The following is a 27,406-nucleotide window of genomic DNA, read 5'->3' on the forward strand; positions in this document are numbered from 1 at the left end:
TTTCTTTAATAATTAAAATTGTACTATAGCTCTTGTACACCCTGACAGAACTGTAGCCCTAGAAGAAGTATCGATCCCCTCGTGGAAACCTCAGGGGCATCTCCCACAACCAAGGAGTGAGAGGGCAGTCTCACATCCCAAAAGGAGCGAAATACGATCCTCCCTACACATGATGATAGAATCATGGTCTGTTGACAAAATGGTCACCATTCCTAACGAAAACTGAGGTATCATGGCAAAAATGGAAGCCTCTCCTGAATGCTATTGCTTGACAGGACGGCTCCAGGGGATTTACTGAATCACCCAAATCTCCGTCAAAACTCCTGCACTGCAAGTGGCAAAGAAGCTGCTGCTGGTGGTACTTAATTGCCAGCTTCCACAAACACCGCAGCATCTGCCCAGAAGCATACTGCCAGAACCAGTCACAGTTTAAAAAAGACAGCCGAATTCCTCTTAGTATATTTATTCAAAAGGAGTGAAGCCTGTGAAACTGGGATTACCTTAATCAGTGGGAATTGGATTTAGAGACTCAAGCGTTTGTATTGTTAAATAATTTCTGGTTTTAAAAGAGAAAAAATGAAATCAGTTGTATTATTTCCACTAATATTGGACAATAAGTATGTTTCCAACGAAATAAATTGACTATACACCATTTTGGGTTTGAAGAATGTGTGGAGGAGTGGCCTAGTGGTTAGGGTGGTGGACTTTGGTCCTGGGGAACTGAGTTCAATTCCCGGCACAGGCAGCTCCTTGTGACTCTGGGCAAGTCACTTAACCCTCCATTGCCTGCCGCATAGAGCCTGCCATGAGTGGGAAAGCGTGGGGTACAAATGTAACAAAAAAAAAAAAAAGAGAAGCCAACCAGACGTTCAATGTGGAATAATGATTCAGATAATAAATAACTGTGGATAATCAGGTTAATACCACGTTTTCTTTGTTTACTGTTGCTTAATTGATCTCCTTGTCTTGTTTCACTCTCCCTATTTTGTGGTCTAAGGAAGAGTTTATAATTACCTGATTGAAATAATTCTTGTATTATTTTGTCTGTATTTCTGGCAAGTTATTTTAGTGCTTGTAAAATTAAATTCTTATAAATAAAATAAAATAAAATAAAAAAAAAAAAAGACAGCCGTTGCTTCAGGCAGCTCCCTTCTGTTGCAAGAAGACCGGGAAATTCCTGATTCTTGTATAGGAAGAGACGACCGCTGCTGTAATTTAACCCCTGTGACGGATAAACTTTATTATTATCATTATTATTATTATAGTCCCTTAGTAAGAGGATAAAGCTATACAATCCTTGGGGGTTTTTTTTTTGTTTGGTCTGCAAAGGGAGGAAAGAGGGAGGTACCCCATCTGGCAAAGCCCCATAAGATCCTGCGCCAGAAAGCCTCACTGAACAAAGGTCCTTAGGCCAAGGCTCAGAGCTATGGAGGTCAGTGGACAACTCTGGGTTCAAGTAGGGGAAGGATCATAATTTGATTCTTGGGAGCCTACACCAGTCAGCCTCAACCACTGGGAACAAACCTGTTACCAGCAAATCATGTGCAGCAGACTGACTTGTACCTTCTGCTAGAGGCAGGATCCCAGCTGTACCACAGACTGGTGACGTCATTTGTACCTTCAGGTTTTCTCTCTCTGCCTCCATCTGCTTTTAAGAGACACAACCCATCTAGCAGGATAAAAAGAATATTCAACAGCACTCAGGGCCAAAGATAAACCAGGATGAAAACACCACTTTGGGCGGTTTATATATAGCACAAAAAGGCTGCCTAAAATGATTTCATTTAATTTTTATTTTTGGGCTGTAAGGAAACCATCTCTATAAGGAAAAGTATGATCTCTACCCATGACTATCTACCCTTTTCTTTATTTTGGTTCATGGTTTATTATTTCAATGCACCACGTTTAGTATTAAAAACAAAGTGGTTTACTATACCAGGGATTTAAAAGAAACAAAAAGAAAATGACAGTCTAGGCCATCAATAACAATGGTATCAATGAAGAATTGGGGAAATAAAAAAAAAAAAAAAAAAAATTTCACATCACAACACACCATTTGCTGCCATATCAAAGTTCTCTGACCCTAAGCAACAGCTTTCACAGCAGCTAAAAATGTAACAAGAAGTCACCCTCATCCTTTAACATTAAAGATAACAGATTATATATACAGCATGGATATTATTTTAACTCATTTGCTAGCAGAAGGTACTGATGTCTTTTAACATCAACTCCACTGAAAGGAAGCAGCACACAAAAAATATGCCCTAGTGGTGCTCAGTTCTGTATTTTCTATCTCCATCTGACGGTCGATGGACATAACTACCCACTCGTCCTGGAATAGTGGGAATGAACATAATGGAAAAATCTATTCCACGTAGAATCCATTTGGGCTGAGCAGACTCAGACTTGTGTTTTCTCAGGAGGGAGGCAATATACACAGTTAGCATTGCACAGCAGGGTTTAAAAAAAAAAGGTTTGGACAAGTTCTTAAAAGAAAAGTCCATAAGCCATTAAGACGGACTTGGGAAAATCTACTGCAAAATAAAATCTCTTATTGTTCTGGGATCTTGCCAGGTACATGTGACCTGGATTGATCACTGCTGGAAACAGGATACTGGGCTTGATGGACCTTTGGTCTGTTCCAGTCTGGCAATGCTTATGTTCTTAACAACCCAGGAATTAGAATTACAGTCAAAATGTGTCCTTATTGACATGAGAACAGCAGCACCTAATGATCTGAGTCAGGATGCACCTGCACCAAATTCCTGGCCAAGAAATCATTCCATCACATCCAAGCCACGTCTTTTGACTGACCTCATCAGTTGGAAAAAGACTCAGGAGTGATAAGCAGCCGAACATCCACTTAAAGGCTCATCACTAGAGAAGGAGCCTCTGGACCTAGGTTAGTGTGGTTTTCCTCCTGTAGCAGCCACCTCCCCAGGGCCAGCAGGAATATAGACAAAAACAAAAAAAAAAAGGCAAAGATCTGCCACAGAAATAGCAAACCAAAAGAAAAAAAGCAGTAAAAAAAAAAGACAAAAAGTAGAACAAGAGGGTAACAGAAGAAGTGGTTTATTACAAGGTTACCCGACGTGGCCACGTTTCGCCCTCAGGCTGCGTCAGGGGTACAAAAAACTAATAGAGGTAAAAAGCAAAGTTACCCTCTTGTTCTACTTGTTGTCTTTTTTGATCTGCTTTTTTCCTTTTGGTCAGCAGGAATATAGGACACCAAGAGATTCCAGAGGAGAAAGCAGAGGGCAAAAACCTGTAACCCTCACTAAGAAATCTTGGCTTAGGAAGAAGACTGGAATCTAGTACAGGTACCAGTACTGGCATAAAGAGTCTTAAGTACCAGGATTTGAAGTGCAAACACAAGTCAACACTGAAGAGTATGGATCAAGGGACTCTACTTAAAAATAATCCAACTGGAAGAAGATGACCTGAAAGAGGAACTGGCAGGAATGGAGCTGAGCAAAGCCAACCAGCCTGATGGAACCTGATGCACTTGCTAGTTGGAGGCCACAGGTTCACTGAAGGCAAGGCGTGGAACCTCACATATTTAAGAGGGCTTCAGATAAAAATAAAATGGAGAAAGCTATGAAAAATAAAAGTGTCAGGATCAGGCATACAGCAGCACTGTCTGTTCAGACTCTGATCAAATTATGATTGCTTAGAGCTCAACCACAAGGCCTTCTACCAAGAAAGAGTCATGTTTTCTTCAGCAATCAAGTCTCAAACCCCAGGAAAATGCCATTAGGACTCAGTCCCATTACTCAGTAACTTGAGATAACACTAACCAGATGCATCGATTTAGATCTTCACATTAAGTACATAAGCTAATAATATCCATAATTCACCTTTTTAATCACAAATCAAGACAATGGATAGAAAAGCTTCGTTTTGAGGAGGGAGATTTCCAAAAGGGCTATTTTGTAAACTGCCTATTCTGTATGTAGAAATATTTTAAGCACATTTCTAGTACAGTCATTCTTGGGGACAGGTTAGGCCAAAGAAAAGAAGGTCTCGTTTTATTAACAGGAAAAAAGTAAACAAGAGTCTGGGTGAGTAGCTCTTCCTTTGAAATTATTTTTAAATGGAAGTACCCGTATACTTTTACTTTGAAAAGTGGTGAAAGTCCACAGGTTAAAAAAAAATATCCATTGACTTGGCAGCAAAATAGGTAGTTTGAACACAGCCCTCTATACCCATTCTGAATACAGCAACAGAGAGAAAGGAACAGCAGGGCATTTTTTGTTATTGACAAGCTAAGCTCCAACTATCCTTGCAGAGCCTACATGGGATCTGGGCTCACTTATTTATTTATTTATTTGTTACACTTGTACCCCGCACTTTCCCACTCATAGCAGGTTCAATGCGGCTTACATTATAATAGGAATACAAAGTATAGTCTGAGAAGTAAGGAAGCGTAGATAAGTAATATAATAAGGGAGTGGGATTAGAGGAGGTAGGAAGAGGTGATAGTTTTAGGCTAGATTGAGATAATCAAGGGATAGGGACAGGGTGAACATAGGGGAAAAAATTGGAGGAGGCGTGGTCCGAGTCATTGCCGTTGTCGCAGGATCAGGAGATGAATAGGTGGATTCGTAGGGTTAGGTAATGGCATTTGGATAAGCGATTTTCTGAAGGATAGGTGGTTTTTAATAGAGCGAATGGGTCTGGGTAGGGCATTCCAGAGTTGACTGCCTTTGAAGGAGAAGTTGGAATCATACAAGGATTTATACTTGAGCCCTTTGCAGGTTGAGATAGTTCTTACTTACTGTGTGAAAAGCGTTGTGTGATGGGGGTCCCAGGATACGGGTATGTTCGACTCTCCCACTGAATGTTCCCTTCTTGGACTGCTTTGATAAAGCCATAGTAACACTGATGTGCCACACCTAGAAAAAGGAAACAGATTCAATGGTTCATTGGCCTAAATTTAACTTTATTCCTGAGGGAATTCTGTACAACCATGGAATAATTGCACAGAATCCCCCAGGCACACAACTTACTCTTCTCCGTGTAGACCTCTAGAAGAGACAGTTCGCTAGAATGTGACAGTGTAAAACACTGGCTCTATTGAACCAGCAGGAGAAGCAGCCAATTCAGAATATGCCACTACTATTTTCTCACTCACAGAGCTCTCAGTGTGAGCTGGGCAGTGTCTAAAATCCTATGAGAACAGTGTGGCATTTTGGGCACTGACCACCTACACAGTACAGATGATAGAAAGGCTGTACCTACAGTAAGGTTTAATATGTCTAAAATGCTAATTTTATTTTTATCTAGCCATCCATCTGTTGATATTCCATTGTGCTTTGTTATGATCGATGTTAAATTCCTATTTTATCTGAAGTGTGCAACCTTGGGGTAATTTTAGACTCTGCTTTATCAATGAAATCTTATGTTTAAAGGAAAAATTATGTTTCTTCCCTGATAATTTTCTTTCCATTAGTCCCAACAGATCAATCCAGAGACTTGTGGGTTATGTCCCCCTACCAGCAGGTGGAGATAGAGAGAACTTCAGAGGTCTGCTATACGTAGTCATGTGCAGCCATTTCAACCTCAGTAAGAATGATACCAAAGCAATGGAAGAAAACAGAGCCCCCCTCTTCTGCCTCTTTATGCATTACATTTCCAACTCTCAATCGCCCAAGCGGGAGAATATCTCGAACATAAGAAACAATGATCCAAACATTGTATCTAGTAAAAAAAAAAATTTAAATACACCAAAGGAAGGAATCCCTGCCTAAATGAGCAACAAACTCTTGAAAACAGAAAACACAACAACAGCTGAAAAACGTAAGGTGGGGGGGGGGGCCTCTGGATTGATCTGTTGGGACTAATGGAAAGAAAATTATCAGGTAAAAAACATAATTTTTCCTTTCATAGCGTCCCACAGATCAATCCAGAGACTTGAGGACTGCTTTGGTACATCCCACAAGTAGGGCGGGACACCCCCAACCCTGCCGTAATAACTGACACACCGAACAACGCCTCCTGGCGTGCTGCCACGTCCACCCTGTAATGTCTGACAAAGGTATGTGCCGATGCCCATGTGGCTGCCCTGCAAATCTCATCCAAGGACACCACTCGGAACTCTGCGTGCGACGAAGCCTGAGCCCTAGTAGAATGGGCTTGGATATGCAAGGGAGAACATCGCCCCATAACCAAGTAAGCTGAAGATATTGCTTCCTGCAGCCAATGGGCCACTGTGGCTTTAGAAGCCATATTACCCTTCTTGTGACCTGCAAAAAGAACAAAAAGATGATCAGAGCGTCAAAACTCATTCGTCACCTCCAAATACCGAAGAACACGCCTGACATCCAGAGAACGAAGGGACTTAAAGTCCTCCAGGTAATCCTCCCTGCGAAACGTAGGCAACAGCAAAGCTTGACTAAAGTGAAAACGCGACAGAATCATAGGCAAAAAAGAAGGTACTGTCCAGATGGACACCCCAGCCTCCGTGAACTGCAGAAGGGGATCCCTGCACAACAACGCTTGCAACTCTGAAACCCGCCTAGCAAAAGCCATGGCTACCAAAAAGATAGACTTCAAGATAAGATCCTTTAAGGTCAAAGACTCTAAGGGTTCGAAAAGCTGGCATTGCATGGCCCTGAGAACAAGATTCAAGTTCCAGCCCGGAAATACCGGATGCCATGGCGGCCTTAAGTGGTTAACACCCTTCAGGAAACATACCACGTCTGGATGGGCTGCGATGGACGTACCGTGGAGATGACCTCTGAAGCACGCCAAAGCCGCCTGTACCTTTAACAAACTCAAAGAGAGAGACTTCTCCAGCCCTTCCTGAAGAAAGCTAAGGATCACTGAGACCGAGGCAGACACCGCCGAAACCCCGGCCCCCGAACACCAAGTCTCAAAGGTGCGCCACACTCTCGCGTAAGCTGTCGAGGTAGACCTTCTCCGAGCATGCAATATAGTGGTGATAACCATCTCAGGATAACCCTTCTTCCTCAGACGCTTCCTCTCAAGGGCCAAGCCGTAAGACCAAAGTGGAAGGGATCCTCCATAACTACCGACCCCTGGAACAGCAGACCCTTTGCCACCTGCAACCGGAGCGGTTGATTGAACAACAGACACACCAGGTCCACGTACCAATGACACCGAGGCCAGTCCGGAGCAACCAGAACACTCACCCGGAATGACCGGCAATGCAGCACAACACCCTCCCCACCATGGGCCACAGGGGAAAGACATATAGAAATCCCAAATGCCATGGTTGAAGAAGGGCGTCGATCCCATCTCCCTACCTCTGCTGAAAAACCTGGGCTTTGGCATTGATCCGAGTTGGCATCAGATCCATCACTGGAAGTCCCCACCTGGAGATTATTTGATCGAACGCCAATGGAGAGAGCTCCCACTCCCTCGGATCCAACCTGTGGCGGCTGAGGAAGTCCACTTGCACACGTGGGCCTCCAACAGGAGCGACGCATGTGACTCCACCCAGAAACAAATCTGAGTTGCCTCCTGTGCCAGCGGCGCACCCCTGGTGCCCCCTTGGCGGTTCACATAGGCCACTGCTGACACATTGTCTGAAAGCACACGCACTGGACGGTTCTGAATGAGAGTCCGAAACTCCCGGAGAGCCAAACGAATAGCTCTCAGCTGTAGGCGGTTGATGGATCAAGATGCCTCCACTGATGACCATGTCCCTTGGGCTGTGCTATCGCAGCAGTGCGCCCTCCCCCAACCGTACAGTGACGCATCCGTCATCACGACCACCCATTCCGGAGTGGCCAAAGGGAGGCCCCTGCAGACCGTCTCCGCTCTCAACCACCACCTCATCTCTGCCTTTACACGGGATCCTGATTGCATAATCCTACGAAAGAGGAGACCACTGGCTGAGCAGATGCCACTGAAGCGGCTGCATATGACTGTGGGCCCATGCTACTACCTCCAAAGTGGCCGCCATCGAGCCTAACGCTTGCACGTAGTCCCAGGCCCTCAGTGCTGGAGACTGCAACAAGCTGCCCAACTGCGACTGCAAATGAAGACTGCGAGCCGGTGGGAGAGAGAGACTGTCCCCTCTCGAGTGCCGAACAATACACCCAGGTACTCCAGAGACTGTGACGGAATCAGGTGACACTTTGGAAAATTGATGACCCAACCCAGGGATTGAAGCAGACGAATCACCTGATCCGTTGCCTGCAGACCCTCCTCGAAAAAGGGAGCCCAAATGAGCCAATCATCCAGGTATGGGTGAACATGTATTCCCTCCTTCCGCAGAAAGGCCGTAACCACCACGAGAACCTTGGAAAAGGTTCTTGGGGCAGTCGCCAGACCGAAGGGCATCGCCCGGAATTGAAAATGGTGACCAAACACCTTGAAACGGAGGAAGCGCTGATGAGGAGGCCAAATGGGGATGTGAAGATAAGCCTCCTTGAGATCGAGAGCAGTTAAAAACTCCCCTGGTTGAACCGCAATTACGGACCGCAACGTTTCCATGTGAAAATGGCGGACTCACAGCACCTTGTTTACGCACTTGAGGTCCAAAACCAGCAGAAAGGAGCCGCCTTTCTTGGGTACGACAAAATTAATGGAATAAAGTCCCTGACGTCTCTCTGACTGAGGGACTGGACAATGCGCACCCAGCTGCAGCAGCCCTTCCAGGGTCTGCCGTACTGCTCTCATCTTGGCTAGACGAACTCAAGGCGACACGAGAAAAAAATCTGCCAAAGGGCGAGCGAACTTGAGTTTGTAACCGTCTCGGACGACTTCCAAGACCCATTCGTCGGAAGTTACCCTGGTCCACTCCCCCAGAAAAAAAAGGAACAGCGACCCCGATTACCGGCAAGGAATGGAGCAGGGCCCCATCATTGTGAAGGTCTAGATGCAGGTTGCTGTCTGGGCCCTGAGGTCAGGACCACACAGTCCCCCCGAAAGGGCTGCGGCTTGGCCACAAAGCAGGACTTCTGAAAAGTCCCAACTCGTCCCCGTCTGTAACGCCTAGACTCCCTAAACCGAGCCTTGGCAGACCGGCCCAAGAAGACTTAGGCCTTGGAATTCCCAAGATCTTTCACAATCTTATCCAGGTCCTCTCCGAAACACTAGCTTGCCCCTGAACGGCAGTCTGGCCAAGCTCGATTTAGAGGCAAGGTCCACTGCCCAATGACGCAAACAGATCCATCGCCGTGCCGTGACCGCAAGGGAAACCTTCACTGAGGCCCGTAACAGGTCATGAAGGAGATCCGCCAGATAGGCGAGCCCTGACTCCAGCGCTGGCAAGGAAGCCACCAGATCCCCTGACGAAGAGGCCTTCTGAACTCATGACAGGCACACCCGTGCCGCATAGGAGCCACACACAGAGGCCTGCAGACAAAGAGCTGCCACCTCTATTTCTAGGGCCTTATATGCCAGCGATGAAAAACCAACCCTACTTTTTTTAAGGGGTTTGAAACATACTCTTTCTAATGGAAATGAGTAAAAAGAGTTTCCAGAAGGTCTTTTTTTGTAAAAGTGGGCTAAAAATACCCTATTTTTGGCGTTTTTGCAAAAATCATCAACTTTACACTCAATTTGTGAACTAATGGAAAATATTGAGAATGAAATTTTATATCCGAAAACCTTGTGTTGATAAGTTGTTGTGTGCAAAATCACGTTTATCACACCTTTAATTCCAGAGATATAAAAAGACAAACTTTACAATGTTTTCATGCCTCAAATTTTTCGGACCAAGTTTGCTCCAAGTTTTCTTCATGGAAATCGCTCATGAAGATTTTTTTATTATTTTGTTTAATAGAGCGCAAAAAGTTGTACAAGATGGCCAAGTTTTGTTTCTCTCAACAAAATATTGCCGGAGATACAGTGTCTCAAAGTTGCCAAAATCTCAGAGTCATACCATAGAAGGCTGCAGTATGGGGTCAAACAGATTACTATATCTCAGCAAGTATTGCATTGGCGAATGTAAAACTTTACCAATGTTCATTGGGGACATGTATGAATGTTCACAGAAAATTTCATCAAAATCCGTGATGGTCGCACAGGGACCACCAGACCACTTGACATGGAATGGCCCTATAATTTGAGCTAAATCCAGGGATTTGGGCAAGGCTTCCTCGGCTACAATTTTGTTAAACATTTTAGTTAAAGGAGGAACCAACACCTCTTCCATAAGCTTATAAAACTCAGCTCTAAAGCTGTCTACCCCTGGAGCCTTTAACAGTGAGCTACGCTCTATTGTCATTGCTACTTCCTCCTCAGTTATTGGAGCGTTCAGTTGGTCTCTCTCTGCTTGCCCTATGGAAGCCAGTGCGATATTATCCAAGTACAATGCCCCCGGGAGGACTTCATCCGGGGGAGCCGCATATAAACCTTGATGATAATCCTGAAAAATATCTCACAAATCCCCTCATCCGAATGAACCCTATGTCCTGAATTGTAAGAACTTTGCGAGGGCCCCCCGTAGGCCGAATCAAGCTTGCCAACAACCGTCCTGCTTTGTTACCATGTCTATAAAGCATATACCAGTAAAACTGCTGCAATTTATGGGCCCTCTGATGAAGAAGCGTGTTCAACTCCGTTCGGTATTCCAAAAGAGTCCTCTGATGATCCCGTCGGCGAGATCCCAAAACACTGCCTAGCTCTATGTAGCAGCCCTCCCAACCTTAAGATTTCTCTGTCATGGGCCTTACGTTTATAGTGGAAATAACTTATTATTTCTCCCCTTAGAACCACTTTTGCTGCATCTCAGTACAATACAGGGTGAGCCTCATGCTCTACATTCATAGTCTTATAGGTTTCCCAACACTTCAACATCCTCTCCCGAAACATAGGGTCCTTATATAACTCAATGGGGAACCGCCAATGCCTGCCTCGTGGCCCAATATGCCCTAAATCCTAATCCATCCACACCCACACATGATCCTATATCCGATTTCTGCACTCTGCTAAACTCTCCCCTGGTTACCAGCAAATAGTCGATTCGTGCCTGGGTAGAATGACCTCGAGATAAATGGGTATAATCCCTATCCGATGGGTGCAGCTCCCTCCAAATATCAACAAGGTCCAACAACTGACTTAACTGGATTAAACCTTTGTTAGCATAATAACCAGACAAAGGTCCCGATGTTGACTTATCCATGCCAGGGTCCCACACTACATTAAAGTCTCCCACCACCACCAAGGGATCACACTCATGAGAAGTGAGTGCCCACTGATCTATTTAAAGATATATATAGGCTTACCTCTGCAGCCGAGAGACTGAACCGGCTGCTTTTTTTTTTTTTTTTTTAAGAGGCAGAAGAGAAACAGAAGCCGACTCACCACACCAGGCACGAAACATAGGGGGGAAACAGGGAGGAAGGGAGGGACCTGGCACCACAAAATTCCCACACAGGGACCTCAACTCCTATCCAGGCTCAACTGGGACCGCTAGGACTCCAGGGCCGGAACTCCAGGACTGCACAGTTATGTCCCTCCACCTGCAAGATAGAGAGAATACTGAGGTTGAAATGGCTGCACATGACTACATATAGCAGACCTCTGAAGTTCTCTATCTCTACCTGCTGGTAGGGGGACATAACCCACAAGTCTCTGGATTGACCTGTGGGACACTATGGAGAGATCATTAGCACAGTGTTTTGTAAATTGAGGTGAATCAGTAATTTTGAGATCCATCTACTCCCTCTAACTTTAGGCTTGTGATGCAAAGTACCTCAAAGCCTTATTTTGACTACTGTAATGGTCTTTTAGTTGGTATTTCAAATAGTTCACTTAAAGCTCTACAGATTGAACAAAACTTGGCTGCAAGAGTATTGACTGGCATATCACGAGCAGTCTATTGGGCAGAGGATGACGAAGCCCTTCGACTTACTGCTCTGCCAAAGTCCGAGCAGATTCTGGCCAACACATCCAATCTGTAGTACTTAGCAAAGAAATGAAGCAACGACTAAGTCACTGCCCTGCAAAGATCCTCAGGGGACACTGCCCAGGCCTCTGCCGCCTTGTCGACTGGGTCTTCAGCCCTTGAGACACTGGACGATTCTTGCCGATGTAGGCAGACTCAATAGCCGCCTTGAGTCACCTCATAATGGAGGCCTAGAGGCTGCCTGGCCCTTCCAAGGGTCAGAAAGCACAAAGTGGTGGAGAGAGATGAAATTAATTTGTCTCCCTCAAGTACCAGAGCAGCATGCCCAGGATCTGAGACTTCCACCGAAAAGGAGGACAAGCAAACCTCCTGATTAACACAGAATGGAGACACCACTTTCGACAGAAAGGAGGAGACTGTACACAGAGACCCCAAGTCCTCCATAATGAGTGACCAAAATGATAAAGGGGATGGAACTCCTCTCATATGAGGATAGGCTAAAGAGGTTAGGACTCTTCAACTTGGAAAACAGAAGGATGAGCGGAGATATGATTGAGGTCTACAAAATCGTGGGTGGTATAGAACGACTAGAAATTAATTGATTTTTTGCTCATTCCAAAAGTACAAAGACCAGGTAGCATTCAAGGAAGTTACATAAAAATACTTTTAAAACAAATAGGAGGAAATATTTTTTAAGCTCTGGAACTCTTTGCCAGAGTATGTAGTAACAGCAGTTAGCATATCCAGGTTTAAAAAAAAAAGGATTTGGCCAAGTTCCTGGAGGAAAAGTCCATAGTCTGCTATTGAGACAGACATGGGAGGCTACTACTTGCCCTGAGATTGGTATTATAGAATGTTGTCACTATCTGGGTTTCTGCCAGGTACTGGCTTGGCCACTATTGGAAACAGGATACTGAGCTAGATGAACCACTTCCGAGACCCAGCATGGCTGTTCTCATGTTCTTATGACAGATACAGGTCTCGGCAAAACAGTGCCTGTAGGTCAAAGATTCTGCAAGCAGAGGTGATAGCTACCAGAAACACCTCCCTGATAGTAAGGCCCTTAGTGAAAACTAAAATAAAGAGGCTCAAATGGAACCTCAGATAGCACCTGGAGCACCAGATTGAGGTCCCAAAAATGTAAGCAGAGGGCACAGATGAGCCACTCCCTTCAGAAACCGAGCCATCTCTCTATGCAAAGCCAGAGAGATATCCTTCACCCTCCCAAGCAGCTCAGCCAGCCCCTGCTCCAGGCGTAGCTGCAGAAACCCCCAAATATCGGGAATCTGAGCCCTTCAAAGAAACGGACTGCTCCTTGCACCACAATTTAAGAACTCCTCAGACCCTGACTTAAGCCAGGGGACACTGACACCTTCCTGGAGTGGAGCCGATCCCCTTAGGGACCCCCTCCCCCCCAAGATGAGTCAAGCTCTGAGCCAAAACACCATCAGGACACCCCCCCCCCCTCGCCATCTGAGTCAAGCTCTGGAGCCAAAACACCACCAGGACACCCCCCCCCCCCCCCCCCCGGCAGGTGGACCTAGTGTGGGCAGTAATGAAAAAGCCTGTCACATGAGCACGGATTTATTTTCCTCAAATTGGGAGAGAGGGGAGGATTCTAACTGCCAATTTGTCTGGGCAGCAACACAGAGGAATTTATCCATTTGAGCTAAAAGGGGGAGGGGGGAACAGCACATGTAAAATGCTCACTGAGAAAATGACAGAATGAATAAGTCACATTTACACACTATAAAAATTCATTATCCCTGCTCAGCTTCTGGCTCTGCAGACCTGATAGCATGTGCCGGCTGGCATGCCCTACCACACGGCACATGCACATGAGCCTCTCTGACAGGCTTGCCCCTACCTCAGCCTGGGGCTCCAGCATCTTCGTCTGATTGGACAGAGCAGAAGCACTACACAATGCAGTATAAGGAATATTTTTAATGAACATTTTTGATTCCCTGATGAAGGAAACCGAAACTTGACTAGGTTGGGTCAATTTTCCAATAAAATCGTTTTAGTTGCACTCTAGTCTGCTGGTGTGTTTTTGCAGAGGTTTATCTCCTGTTTCTTCTGCTCTCTCTGGGTGTGCCTAGAGGGAAATTCCCTACTTAGTTCTTTGCAATAGCATTAGCCCAGACAAAGGTCATAAAGCTAGCCAGCCAGGCCAATTGAATTAGTTTTATTTATTCATTGTTTTTTTTTTTTTTTTTTAAGTATGTATGTGCTACTAAAGCCAGCACTTTTAGAAAGCCTGAGAGCTACAGGAGGAGTACACCCAAACAGGGTGTACTCCTCACAGGTGTGCTACCCAATAGTACATTCCCATAATGTGGCACCCCCAAGCCTCCCTTTTTCCTAGCCCGAAAAAGAATCTCTTTCTAGTAAATCGAGAACATTTATCCTCCCCAAATAAATTTCAGTAAGGCTTCCTGAAGAGCAATGAGATAATGTCTCAGTACAGTTACAGGAAAGCACTTTGAAAAAGATTTTTAAAAACGTGGCAGAATTTTCATTCTAACAGTGGCCACTCTCTAAAACCATGAAAGGGTTAAGTCTCTCCACTTAACAAAATATTTCACAACATTGAGCAACTTCAACTAATTAGCCTCAAAAAGCTGTCTATGTTTTGCAGTGATCCACACCCACAAGTATTTCAAACTCCCCTGCAGCCACCAAAAAGGAAAGAATGTCTTTAGCAACTGGGACAGATCATCTGGACTAAAAGCATCAGTTTTTCCCACATTTGCTTTGAACCACGACACCCTAGAAAAAGACTCCACATCAGCTATCAAATTTGGGACGGTCACTACAGTGGAAGACATCAACAAGAGGTCATCCACAAAATTATTAATTTTAAATTCAGTCAAGCTGTCAGATTTTTAAAGCGTCCCATCTACTGCACTCACAGGGCAGCTCCAGTATTCTGTGGCATATGAACCTTAGTAACCTATAGGTCACCACAAGCCTGCAGTATGTTTTACTAGATACTTCTGAGATTTTGAGAAATTACTCCAAATTAGCATGGTCCATACCTTTGATAAGTCGATACCACAGTTTGCAAACCAGAGCTGCAGTTTTGTGTTCTTGATAAGGAGAAAGGAAAGACAGAATGTATTCTAAAACTTCTTCTGGTAGTTCGGACATTGATCGGTTGTGTCTAGTCTGGTCTATCTGCAGCAGAGAATGTGGCTCCTCATCCTGCTCCATCGTGCCTTCCACCACATCGTCAGGGTCCACAGCCATGAAACCATCATCCTCGCTGTCTGACGAGCTGGCCATTGCATTCCACTTCACAGCCTTGGAGGAGAAGAAAAAGAAGCAGGTCAAATACAATACCCTATTTGTGTTTTATTTATTTATAACACCAACTTCCCCATTTGTCAGGGGACAGTCGCTTTGAACGTATCACTCCTGTACTGAAAAGGATTCAGTTTCAAATTCTGTTTTCAAGGTATTGGCAAAACAAGATTTTGGCAACTAAGCTCCATATTTATCAACCAAGTCGTTTGTTACAATCAGGAACTCAACAATTACTTGATATTCCATCTCATCATGTTGTTAGGTCCCTCTTAAAATCAAGACAATTCAGGATTTTACAGAGTTTAAAAGAGCTCAAAAGGCTGTTTATGCAAGATTTTAGCTGGGGCAGGAAATGGTATGTACTTATGTGATCTGCTAAGAACCATGGATTAAGCAGAATAGAAATTGTAAATAACATTTCCAAAAATCCTTCTCCTGAAAACTCCAAGGCTATGGTACATTCCAGCGAGACATTAAGATGTGATTTTTTTCTTAGATCTCAACTTCTCCCTGCCATAACATCCAGCCCTTCCTATAGTTTTCTCTCCTCCTTTCCCCATCCAATTTCCATTCCCTATAACCCACCTCACAATTTCTTCTAAGGTTCACTTTCATGTCTTTCATGGAAGCCGTTATCATCTCACCCAGATAACATGCCATGGCTTTGTTTAGTCATCCATGCGATGCTAGAAAGAGCTTGTGAGATGGCTGTAGAAGACTACGAACAGCATATATGAGATCTCAAGCAGAGAAGGCAACTGCATAAGAAGGAGACTGATGGTGGTAAAGATGGGCAAAAAGCTGTAACAGCAACTATATGAACATTATAAATGTTGCCATAGCTGTAAAAGAGATGGCACAGCCAAGCAGCATAAGACAAAATGACAGGTCCCTGCAGCTGTGGTGGCCAAAGTAAAATGTGTTTTGGGAAATCAGTGGCCAAGTGCCAGTAGGAGGAAAGGAAGGGGCTACTGAAGGCAGTAAATGGGTGGCATCCGAGTCTCTTTCAGTGCTGTAGCAGAAGAGAAATCCTGCAACACTTAACACATTCATGAGGATCCTGATTCTAACAACAGATATTGGTAATCCACTTGGTCAGAGCCTCCGTATGTAGAAAAACAAACACATTTATTTCATTTCTTTATGTACAAAATTTAGATCCCAAACTCTCCTACTAGGAAGGTTAATGTGATTAAAAGGGAAGTCAGTTAAAATGCCCCCTTCCCCCCCCCCCCCAAAGTTTACATGCTTTGTAAAATACTTACAATACATTAGTCATTACATTATTTTTCATCCTGTTTCTGTCAATAAAACAAGATCAAAGTATTCTCCCCCTGTACTTGACAAAGGAAACAGTAAGGTAAGTAAAGGTAATCATTTGATATATCACCCAAGTGGTTTACAGGAGGATGATGATGAGTACTTGTAGCCCCGCTACTCTCCCTGAATTTAGAGTCAGAGCGGGTTGATAATATACTCAATAAAACAATGGACATCAGGTAACACACAATAACACTATCCCCAAGTCAGATTCTAATATCATAATAAAACGTCAAATGTTTCTGGAAATTAGTATAAGATGAAGACACTCTTCTATCTGACGGAAGGTACTTCTCTAGCTATATAAGCACTGACGTTACTGGCAATGCACAATGGGAGCTCTGGCCACGGGGATACATCTAATGGCCCACCCTCTCACCACCAGTTCACCACAGTTTGAATGCCAAACAGAGAAAAAGAATCAAGCTAAACGGTTTAGGCAAACTCCTCCAAATCACAATTAGTAACTTGGAAAACTCGGTAATTCCTCCATATCATTACCTGACCTGGCCCTTTCTCATTTAGGTGCCTAGGTCCTTACAATGGGGCTCTTGAATCTCTCAACTGGTCAAGCCAAAAGTTAATTAATATTGGATGGGAAAGATATGCCAGGAGTCTGGTTAGAATATAGCTAGACAGTGCTGACAATCACAGAACTAGTTAAGTCTAGACAGGCCAAATACCTGTCCTCCAGTTAAAAGTAATAGGGTTAACTGGACATATTCAAAACCAGATCTGTTTTATTTCCTAGTTAACTTTAACTGCTCAATAGCTGCCTAAATCGGTCCTTCCCTGGAATGTGTGTCAGAAGAATTAAATTATGTCCTCCTTACTGTAACAACTTCTGTTGTGGCTATTCACTATTCCTATTACTGCATCCAGACTCAGAACAGCGCTGTAAGACTGTCCATTGGTGTATCAGCTGTTACTGAGCACATTTGGCCTCCTGGAAACCCATACTGCAAGCTTTCTTCACTTCTTTCTAATGCCAGAAAAATTCTTCAATGCACATGAGACTTTTCTCCTGGCTTTGCCATGTCCTTACTGTTTTACTAATGCTGGGAGATTAGGAGGCAAAGACAGGGGATGCAGCGGCTTATAGATCATCTCAAACAATAACAATAACTTCAACATATCAGACATTGCCTCCACTTCTGAGCATGCTATGTCCTTATAAAAAGCTTCTGTTTGCTAGTCAGGATTCTGGCTGTTGTATATCCTTGCTCTCCTGGATTTTTAATTTAGATATTTTGTGTTTAAAAAGGTCAGCATTACATAATCCCCTGCAAACGAGCATTATGTAATTTTTGATCATGCTGAATGAGTATCTTATATGGGTATGTTTACTTTAGAAGACTTCCATGGATTCTAATTCTGTGTTTCGGTTATTAATAAGCACATAATAGAAGTTTGATTATTAAGTTAAAATATCAAAAAAGAAAAGCTTACTGCTATCTTGAGCATAGCCCAACAGAGCTAAGTGGCTGTTTTGATGCAGTGTTATTAATAAATCTATCATGGAGTGATACAGAGGCATTATAGTATTCTTGGTCTTATTCATCATCCCTTTCCCAGTAATTCCTAGCATCCTGTTTGCTTTATTTGGCCACTGCCGCACACTGGGTAGAATATTTAAGTGTATTGTCTACAATGCTATCTAGATCTTTTTCTTGAGTGCAGACTCCCAAGGTGGACCCTAGCGTCAGATAACTATGATTTAAATTCTTCTTCCCAATGTACATCATTTGTCCACATTAAATTTCATGTGCCATTTGGATGCCCAAGTCTTCCTACAATTTTTCACAGTCCACATGTGTTTTAACAACTCTGAATCACCTCACTTGTCATTCCAATTTCCAAATCATTTATAAATATGGTAAACAGCACTGGTGCCTGTACAGATCACTGCAGCACTCCACCATTCAAGACAATTCAAGACAGCAACTTGCAACTATCACTTAACATAACAAACAGCTACAATGAAGTCCTCTGTCTCCAGGCCTACTGGGTTCTCAGTCTTAACTACAGGGACTGGTTCCTTCACTCTACTAGATGCAGGCTGCAGAAGGAAACAGTGGTGTGTTAGGTGGGCTGCTCCTATCTATCCTTCTATAGAGGAGATTACTCCAAAGTCAAACACTAAAATGTTCATATTTATTTATTTATTTGTGGCATTTATACCCCACTCTTTCCCGCTCAATAGCAGGTTCAGTGCGGCTTACAAAGTATGGTACACAGTATCATAGAGGTAAGAGTCCCATACACAAGTACACCTGCCAGATAGAAAACTTGTGTGCCTAGCATGTTAGAGCAGACTATAAATGTTAAAATAAATAAATAAAAATAAATACATAAGTCTAAATTGGAGCTATAAAGCCCTGCTACCCATGGAAGAATCAAGTGTGATAGGGCAGCCTGGCTCAAACAATTGATATCTTGGGCAAAGCAGTTTAACCCTCCACTGCCTTAGGGGACTGTAAAGCACCCTGGGGATAGAAACATATCTACTGTACCTGAATTTAATTTGCCACCTGAGAAAAGCATGAGCTAAATTCAAAACCCTGTCCCTCCCCTTCTCAAGCACTTGTCATCTGGTTTATTGCTGCTAGTTTTTCTGGAAGGCAGCCTCATTCCTACTTCATTTCCTGAGAATTGGTTAATTGAGCTGGTCAGATGACACTGTGGTCAGCTCTGCTGCAGCTGTTCCTTAATAATTATCTTCTTTGCTAATTCACATCACCTTCTCATTTCCAGTATAACAATGCAGTAAAGAAGAGAGATCTCTTCTTACTGCTCAGGGGGAGGAGGTTCCTTTAGGACAGCTAGTTCTGTAAGAAGGTGGCTGTGGTCTGAAGGAAGGCAGCTCAGATTAAAAAAAAAAACAAAACACCATCTTCACATGGGAATAATCACAAGGAAAGCAGAGAAAATTACAGGATGAGACTAGCGGATTTTGTTTGCAACTTCATTTTTTTTTACCAGACATTTCAAGTTTACAATATTGCATTCCAGGGATGGGATGGAGGAGACTACTATATACTGCAATTTACAACTGGAGAGACAATAAGGGGTTAAAGAAAGAAAAAACAACTGGAGAGAGTGAACCCTTATCATCTAACTTGGTATTCACATGCTCAGCCAGCTAGTTTACCTTCAGAGACACAATGAGGGGCATAATCGAGCAGCGGGACGCCCACGTTTTCCTGAGGGCGTCCTCGCAAGACATAGTAACATATACATAGTAACATAGTAGATGATGGCAGAAAAAGACCTGCACTGTCCATCCAGTCTGCCCAACAAGATAAACTCATATGTGCCACTTTTTGTGTATACCTTACCTTGATTTGTACCTGTCTTTTTCAGGGCACAGACCGTATAAGTCTGCCCAGCAGGATTCCCCGCCTCCCAACCACCAGCTCTGGCAGTGAAGGGGCGGGGAAACCCATATTATCGAAACTACTACTACTACTTAACATTTCTAAAGCACTACTAGGGTTACGCAGCGCTGTACAATTTAACATGGAAGGCCAGTCCCTGCTCAAGGAGCTTACAATCTAAAAGACAAATGTAGAGTCAATCTGATAGGTCAGACAGATTGGGGCAGTCTATATGTTCGAAAGGTTAGGTTCCGAAAGATGAGCGTCCATCTTTCATTTCAATAATACGGTCGGGGATGCCCAAATCTCCACATTTAGGTTGACCTTAGAGATCGTCGTCCCCGGTTTTCAGCGATAATGGAAACCGAGAACACCCATCTCAGAAACGACCAAATCCTAGCCACTTGGTAGTGGGAGAAGCCAGTATTCGTAGTGCACTGGTCCCCCTCACGTGCCAGGACACCAACTAGGCACCCTAGGGGGCACTGCAGTGGACTTCATAAATTGCTCCCAGGTGCATAGCTCCCTTACCTTAGCCCCCCAAAACCCACTACCCACAACTGTACAACACTACCATAGCCCTTACAGGTGAAGGGGGGCACCTATATGTGGGTACAGTGGGTTTCTGGTGGGTTTTGAAGGGCTCACATTTACCACCACAAGTGTAACATGTTTTGGGGGGGCTGGGTCCGCCTGCCTGAAGTGCACTGCACCCACTAAAACTGCTCCAGGGACCTGCATACTGCTGTCAGGGAGCTGGGTATGATATTTGAGGCTGGCAACAAATATTTTTTAAGTTTTTTTTAGGGTGGGAGGGGGTTAGTGACCACTGGGGGAGTAAGGGGAGGTCATCCCCGATTCCCTCCAGTGGTCATCTGGTCAGTTCAGGCACCTTTTTGAGTCTTGGTCGCAAGAAAAAAATGGGCCAAGTAAAGTCGGCCAAGTGCTCGTCAGGGACGCCCTTCTTTTTTCTATTATCGGCAGAGGACGCGCATGTGTTAAGCACGCCCCAGTCCCGCCTTCGCTATGCTTCCGACATGCCCCAGGGAACTTTGGTCGTCCCCGCGACAGAAAGCAGTTGAGGACGCCCAAAATCAGCTTTCGATTATGCCGATTTGGGCGACCCTGGGAGAAGGGCGCCCATCTCTTTCGAAAATAAGCCTGAATATAACCCGTTAATATCCTCAGTTAGAAGGGCTTGGGAACCAGAGCATAAACAAAACAATACAAAATCTGAGTGATGTGTACATCTGCCCATTATGGATAATAGAGAATTTTAAGCTCAACAGTATAGAGAGGGATTCAAAGCACAAAGCAAATAGTAGAAGAAAAAAGCACCAAGAGCCTTTAAATCCGGAATGCTGTACATCATTAACCCGACACAGGCCATGTTTTGGCACTCAATGCCTGCATCAGGGGTCATTCAATATAAAAAACCCAAACAAGATGTAGACCAACATTGGGCTTCTGATAATGATAAATGACCTGTCAGTGAGTCAGTTCTCTAATGATCCATTCTCTGTGGAGCATAGAAGACTAAGGGGCTCATTTTCAAAGCACTTAGCCTTCCAAAGTTCCATAGGTTTCTATGGAATTTTGGAAGGCTAAGTGCTTTGAAAATGTGCCTCTAAATGTCACTCAGGGGTCCTCTCATTTCAGTCCTTGCAAAAGAAATACAGACTGGGTGAAAAGGTATTACTGTGTACAGATTCGTCATTAAGTAGAGGGACAGAGGTGGCACTAAGGAGACTTGGCTAAGATTGGCTTTGATAAAATGGGGGTCATAGGGTGGGGAAAGGACTAGTAGGGCACAGTTATCAAGTGCATATGTATCAATATCAGCCCGCAACATTTCCAAAAATGATAAAGTGGGCACAGGTGATGAGGAATAAACTGAAGGAGAAATTCAAGACGACCTCATAAGGGGGCAAGGCGTTGGTGGAATTTGCGCAGCTTAGAGAAGTCAATTATAAAACTACGTAGGCTGTATAAACATCCAGAGACTTTGGACAAGTGCTCCAAATACACTCATACAGAAGGCACATTTGTACATAGTTTGTGGTAAATGTCCTTATACCAGAATTGCTTAATCATAGTTCTGGGTCCAACTGGAACATATGCTGGGCCAGGTGATATCTAACATATACTGCTGTAAACTTTTAGACATCACAGATGACCTAGAGCCAGAGTCAATTGCGCAGAACTTGTTCTATATGGAGAGGTTGACTGCAAGAAAGTGGGGGAGAAGGGCAAGAAAGTGCTTTTTGGCTATGTGGGAGCCATTATAAACTTACTTTAAGACTTCGCAGCATACTTAATACAGAAAGACATTTTTTCTTTCCTTAAAATCCCAGGAGCTTCCACACAGCTTGCAGTGCAGACTTCAAGTGCTCTGGATTAATTTAATTCAATTTACAAACAAAAGTCTGGACAAAGTCTTAATCCATTATAGTTAGAGCAAATATAAAGAAACCTCTCCACCTCATCAACTCTCTGCTTTTACTGAACAACCCAACAATAAGTTTTATCAAAGTCTTAGTCAAACCAACATTACTTGATTTGTGAAATCAACCAATAGCTTAAATATATCACCCATTTGAGCTGTTAAGTATATTTAGATCCCAGCACTGCAATGATCCACTTAGGTGTATACGGGCTATAAATGACAAGGTTAGTTGTTCCCCTTATCAGTCAGCCAGTCCTAGTGAAGAGACCCTGCTATAACTTCCTTGGCCCTCTATATCTCTTTCAGTAAGAGATGCCATAGACACATTTCACCCCCAGAAATATGTCCACACAATAATAAAAGTAGAACACTTTCACAGCTTTCATAGCCAAGAGCTGTGGCATTTTTTTATTCTTTACTGTCCTGACTGTACTAACAGGGTGCTTATTTCCACCAAAAGTTACAAAGGAGATCAATCTTCTGAACACCCAGTTGCCACAACGGAATAGATAAGCATCTTGCAGCTCGTAAAAGTGTGATGACCTAAGAGAGAGGCTGTACCTCCCTCAAGTCCAGAGGGCACAGATTTCATTTTCCGTGTCCAGAAAGATGGATGATAGGAATAACGATCCCCACCCTGTCAAAAGGGAAGATCGAGAAGTCTGGCCCAACAACATCAAAAAAAGCCTTCTACCACAGCTACACTGAAGCACACCTGCTAAACGGTACAAATCTTGTAATAAACACAGACTTCTACAGCATGTAACAAGGGAAGGAAACAAAATGGGATTAGATTTCAGTATGCTGAAGATAGTAAAGAGCATGGAAAGAGAGAAGCAGAATGCCCCGACCACAGCAGCTTTATCATCAAACAAGAAGTGATGAGGGCAGACACCATTCCAGCCATTGAGCAGGCGAAAGTTTCTTCCACTGCCTAGGTGTTCAGTCAAGGGCAGTGATTTTCAACCTCATTTTCTGGCACACTTCCAAGGTACAAAAATTGTCAAGGCACACCACTGGAATCTAACCCATACCTACCAGTCACAGCTCAGATTCATTCCATCCCCACACATACCTGTAACCTTCAGAAACAGTTACTTCATTTTATTATTATGCTACTGAAATATCTTAAGAGCAGCAATATACCTGCTACTGGGAAACTGGAACAAGATGGACTGTTACAGATTCCTACACAGACACCACATGCCAGCAGAATCCTTCACCTCAGTTACAGATGCAGAACACGACTCTTACCCAATTCAAAATAGGGAACCACAAAAAAAAAAAAAACATACAGAAAAAAAACTTAAAGCAGAGATACCAGACTCTGCATGTCATGCAACACTAAAGAAATATAAAGAAACACCGTTGGAAGCAGGATACTAGGCTTGATGAACCTTCAGTCTGTCCCTGTATAGCAACGCTTATGCTCTCAACAACTCAATATTATACAAGTTGAAAGCTGGATTATCAGTGGAATGATCCAGCTTCACAAGACAAGAACATAAGAATACACAATGGTCCATCTAGCCCAGTATCCTGCTTTCAACAGTGGTTAATCCAGGGCACAAGTACTTGACAGAATCCCAATTAGTAGCAAGATTCATGCTACTGATCCCAAGGACAAGTAGTGCCTTCCCAATGTTTCTCTCAATAGTAGACTCTGGACTTTTCCTCCAGGAACTTATCCAAACCCTTTTTAAAGACAGATATGCTAAGCAACGTAACCACATCCTCTGGCAATGAGTTAGAGCTTAACTATTCATTGAGTGAAAAAAGTACTTCCTCCTGTTCATTTTAAAAGTAGTACCATGTAACTTCACTGAATGTCCCCTAATCTTTGTACTTTTTGAAAGAGTAAAAAAAAACTGATTTACATTTGCCCATTCTACACCACTCAAGTTTTTGTAGACCTCTATCATTTCCCCCCCCACCCCCTTTTCCAAACTGGAGAGTCCTAATCTATTTCGTTTTTCCTCATACGGGAGGAGTTCCATCCTTTAATCATTTTGGTCACCCTTCTTTGAACCTTTTTTAATTCCACTATATATTCTTTTAGATACAGCAACCAGAATTGCACACAATACTCAAGGTGAGGTTGCACCATGGATTGATACAGAGGCATTATAATATATTTTTGTCTTATTTTCTATCCCTTTCCTAATAATTCCTAGCCTTATGTTTGCTTTTTTGGCTGCTGCCAAACCCTGGGCAGATGATTTCAACGATTATCTACAACACCTAAATCTTTTTCTTCAGTGCTTACTCCTAGGGTGAAACCTAGCATCAAATAACTGTGATTTGGATTATTCTTCCCAATGTACATCACTTTGCATTTGTCTACATTAAATCTCACCTGCTATTCGGATGCCCAGTCTTCCAACTTCCTAAGGTCCTCCTGCAATATTTCACAGTCCAAATGCATTTTAACAACTTTTAATAGTTTTGTATCGTCTGCAAGTTTAATCACCTCACTCATTCCCATTTCCAAATCATTAATAAATATTTTAAATAGCACTGGTCCCAGTACAGATCCCTGGGGCACTATTCATCTTCCTCCACTGAGAGAATTGGCCATTTAACCCTACCCTTTGTTTTCTGTCCATCAACTAATTCTTAATCCAAAACAGAACACTGCCTCCTATCCCATGGGTTTTTAATTTTCTCATGAGTCTCTCATGAGGTCAAGTTTAAAATTAATTCCACATTCTAAACATCCTCCCAATTATCAGTAAACAAATAAGAGAACCAAGATTAGTTTAAGAGTACAGGAAATACAGAATGGAAAACCCCCAGAAGACGTCACCTGGGTACCTGACCACTAAAATTGTGAAAAGCAAGACACAAACATTGGAAAAACAGTACTAAAAAATAAAAATCTAAGCCTAAAAGAGTGAAAGTCCAACAAAAAGTAAAAGCAAGAAAAATAAAAGAAACTATATTAATGGAAAATGGCTTATGAAAGTTTTCTGCATTTACATTTTTACATATTCTGAGCAAACCAAGTGACAACTGCATTCAAGAAAGAATGCAAGATATGTAAATCAGCTTCCTTGAGCTCAATACTAGATTGTAAACTCTCTGGGTAGAATTATCTTCCACTGTAGGCCCATTTACTATATTACATAAGTGATGCCACACTGGGAAAAGACCAAGGGTCCATCGAGCCCAGCATCCTATCCACGACAGCAGCCAATCCAGGCCAAGGGCACCTGGCAAGCTTCCCAAACGTACAAACATTCTATACATGTTATTCCTGGAATTGTGGATTTTTCCCAAGTCCATTTAGTAGTGGTTTATGGACTTGTCCTTTAGGAAATCGTCTAACCCCTTTTTAAACTCTGCCAAGCTAACCGCCTTCACCACGTTTTCCGGCAACGAATTCCAGAGTTTAATTACGCGTTGGGTGAAGAAATATTTTCTCCGATTTGTTTTAAATTTACTACACTGTAGTTTCATCGCATGCCCGCTAGTCCTAGTATTTTTGGAAAGCGTGTACAGACGCTTCACATCCAACCTGTTCCACTCCACTCATTATTTTATATACCTCTATCATGTCCCCCCGCAGCCATCTCTTCTCCAAGCCGAAAAGCCCTAGCCTCCTCAGTCTTTCTTCATAGGGAAGTTGTCCCATCCCCGCTATCATTTTAGTCGCCCTTCGCTGCACCTTTTCCAGTTCCACTATATCTTTCTTGAGATGCGGCGATCAGAATTGAACACAATACTCAAGGTGCGGTCGCACCATGGAGCGATATAACGGCATTATAACAATAGATTAATGGATTGATCATCCCATTTCAAGCAAAAACATAGATTTCATACTAGAAATTTGCAAACCCTCAAATCCTCTTCAATGGCATATTTATTACATGTTTACTAAACTTGCTATAAAGCAAAGATTCTCAACCACTCTGGTTTTCAGCATATCCTCAGTAAATATGCATGTGCTTCATCTCATGCATATTCATTGTGGGTATCCTGAAACCCTGACTGGCTTGGTGTGTTCCAAGGACAGAACTGAGAACCCTAGCTACAGAGTTTAACAACATAGGAGCAGAAAATGTTTGCAGCTGAGAGGAAAAGCTGCTTAAATTGTTCCTTTTTTCTTTTCAGATGGTTACTCCAGGAAGTAGTCAGGCTGGAGGTGACCCTGAGTACATAGAAGGACTTGCTGTGGGTCCTCTCCTGCTTGAAATGGGATGATCAATCCATTAATCTATTGTTTAATTAAACAACTGATGGGTCTTGAGGGTGTAGAACATTGCTTTTTACACACCCTTCTCTTGTCACTGGTGGCATTTGTTATCATCATCTCTAATCCCTGACTTAAAATGGAAACAAAGTGCACACGGTTAAGGGTTCATCCTTTTTAGTTTAGTTGAATAGTTTACAGTTGAGAACAATCTCTTTAGTAAATCTTCACGTTTCTCTATCCAGTTAACTGTACTTCAACACTAATTCCACGTAACAATGTAAGTTGAATACATGGTTGTAGACCTAAAAATTTGAAATCAAGTTAGAACAGTGGTGGGCAATCTGCAGCCTGTGAGACCATGGGAAGTATACACAGAAAATGTATGAATTTAAATACTGTATTTCACAAATATTTTCAAAATATCCACTCTAGCAGTTTCTTTCCATTGTTTTTCATTAAATTGATACTTTCAGTAAAGATCTAAGGAGCTCTTTGCATTTCCGGTTCTGACATTTTATAACGCTGCTCTCCTCCAGATATAGAGGCAACGTTCACGCAGCCCTCCATGTATAAAGGTGGAAACTACACAAAATTGTCCCTTTTTACTATGCTTTCCTCATTTTTTCTTTTCAAAAACAGACTAGTAAAATTAGAATCACATTTTGAATTTTGAGTGTGCCATCTACAGTTAGGCTACAAGGGGATGAGACTCAGGTACTAGGGCTATTAAGCAAAAACAGTATCACAACTTTGAGAGGCTAATCATTACATCATTAATACATTTCTGATCTAATCACCAAGGCCACAGTTTAGAATGTTAAGGAAATTAAACAGTTTTTAAGCTTTCCACTCTCTAATAACCATATAAGGAAGAAAAAAAATATTCTGATAGCACTCCAGCAGCATTATGTGACTGTGCAGTCTTAAGACTTATCTGC

At 43.1% G+C, this 27,406-nt stretch overlaps 1 protein-coding gene across 1 annotated transcript in view; it reads right to left on the reverse strand.

Moving 5' to 3' along the window:
• The window catches only part of FBXO42 (F-box protein 42), a 92,625-nt gene that overhangs the window by 59,627 nt on the left and 5,592 nt on the right, over nucleotides 1-27,406 (reverse strand). Inside the window, exons 2-3 of the mRNA XM_030222200.1 lie at nucleotides 14,863-15,127; nucleotides 4,779-4,895 (exon numbers count right to left, since the gene is read on the reverse strand). Coding sequence (XP_030078060.1) covers nucleotides 4,779-4,895; nucleotides 14,863-15,109 — 364 coding nt within the window. The 5' untranslated portion in view covers nucleotides 15,110-15,127. The remainder of the gene's footprint in view (nucleotides 1-4,778; nucleotides 4,896-14,862; nucleotides 15,128-27,406) is intronic.

Source organism: Microcaecilia unicolor, chromosome 13 (genome assembly GCF_901765095.1).
Source record: "Microcaecilia unicolor chromosome 13, aMicUni1.1, whole genome shotgun sequence".
Classification (NCBI taxonomy): domain Eukaryota; kingdom Metazoa; phylum Chordata; class Amphibia; order Gymnophiona; family Siphonopidae; genus Microcaecilia; species Microcaecilia unicolor.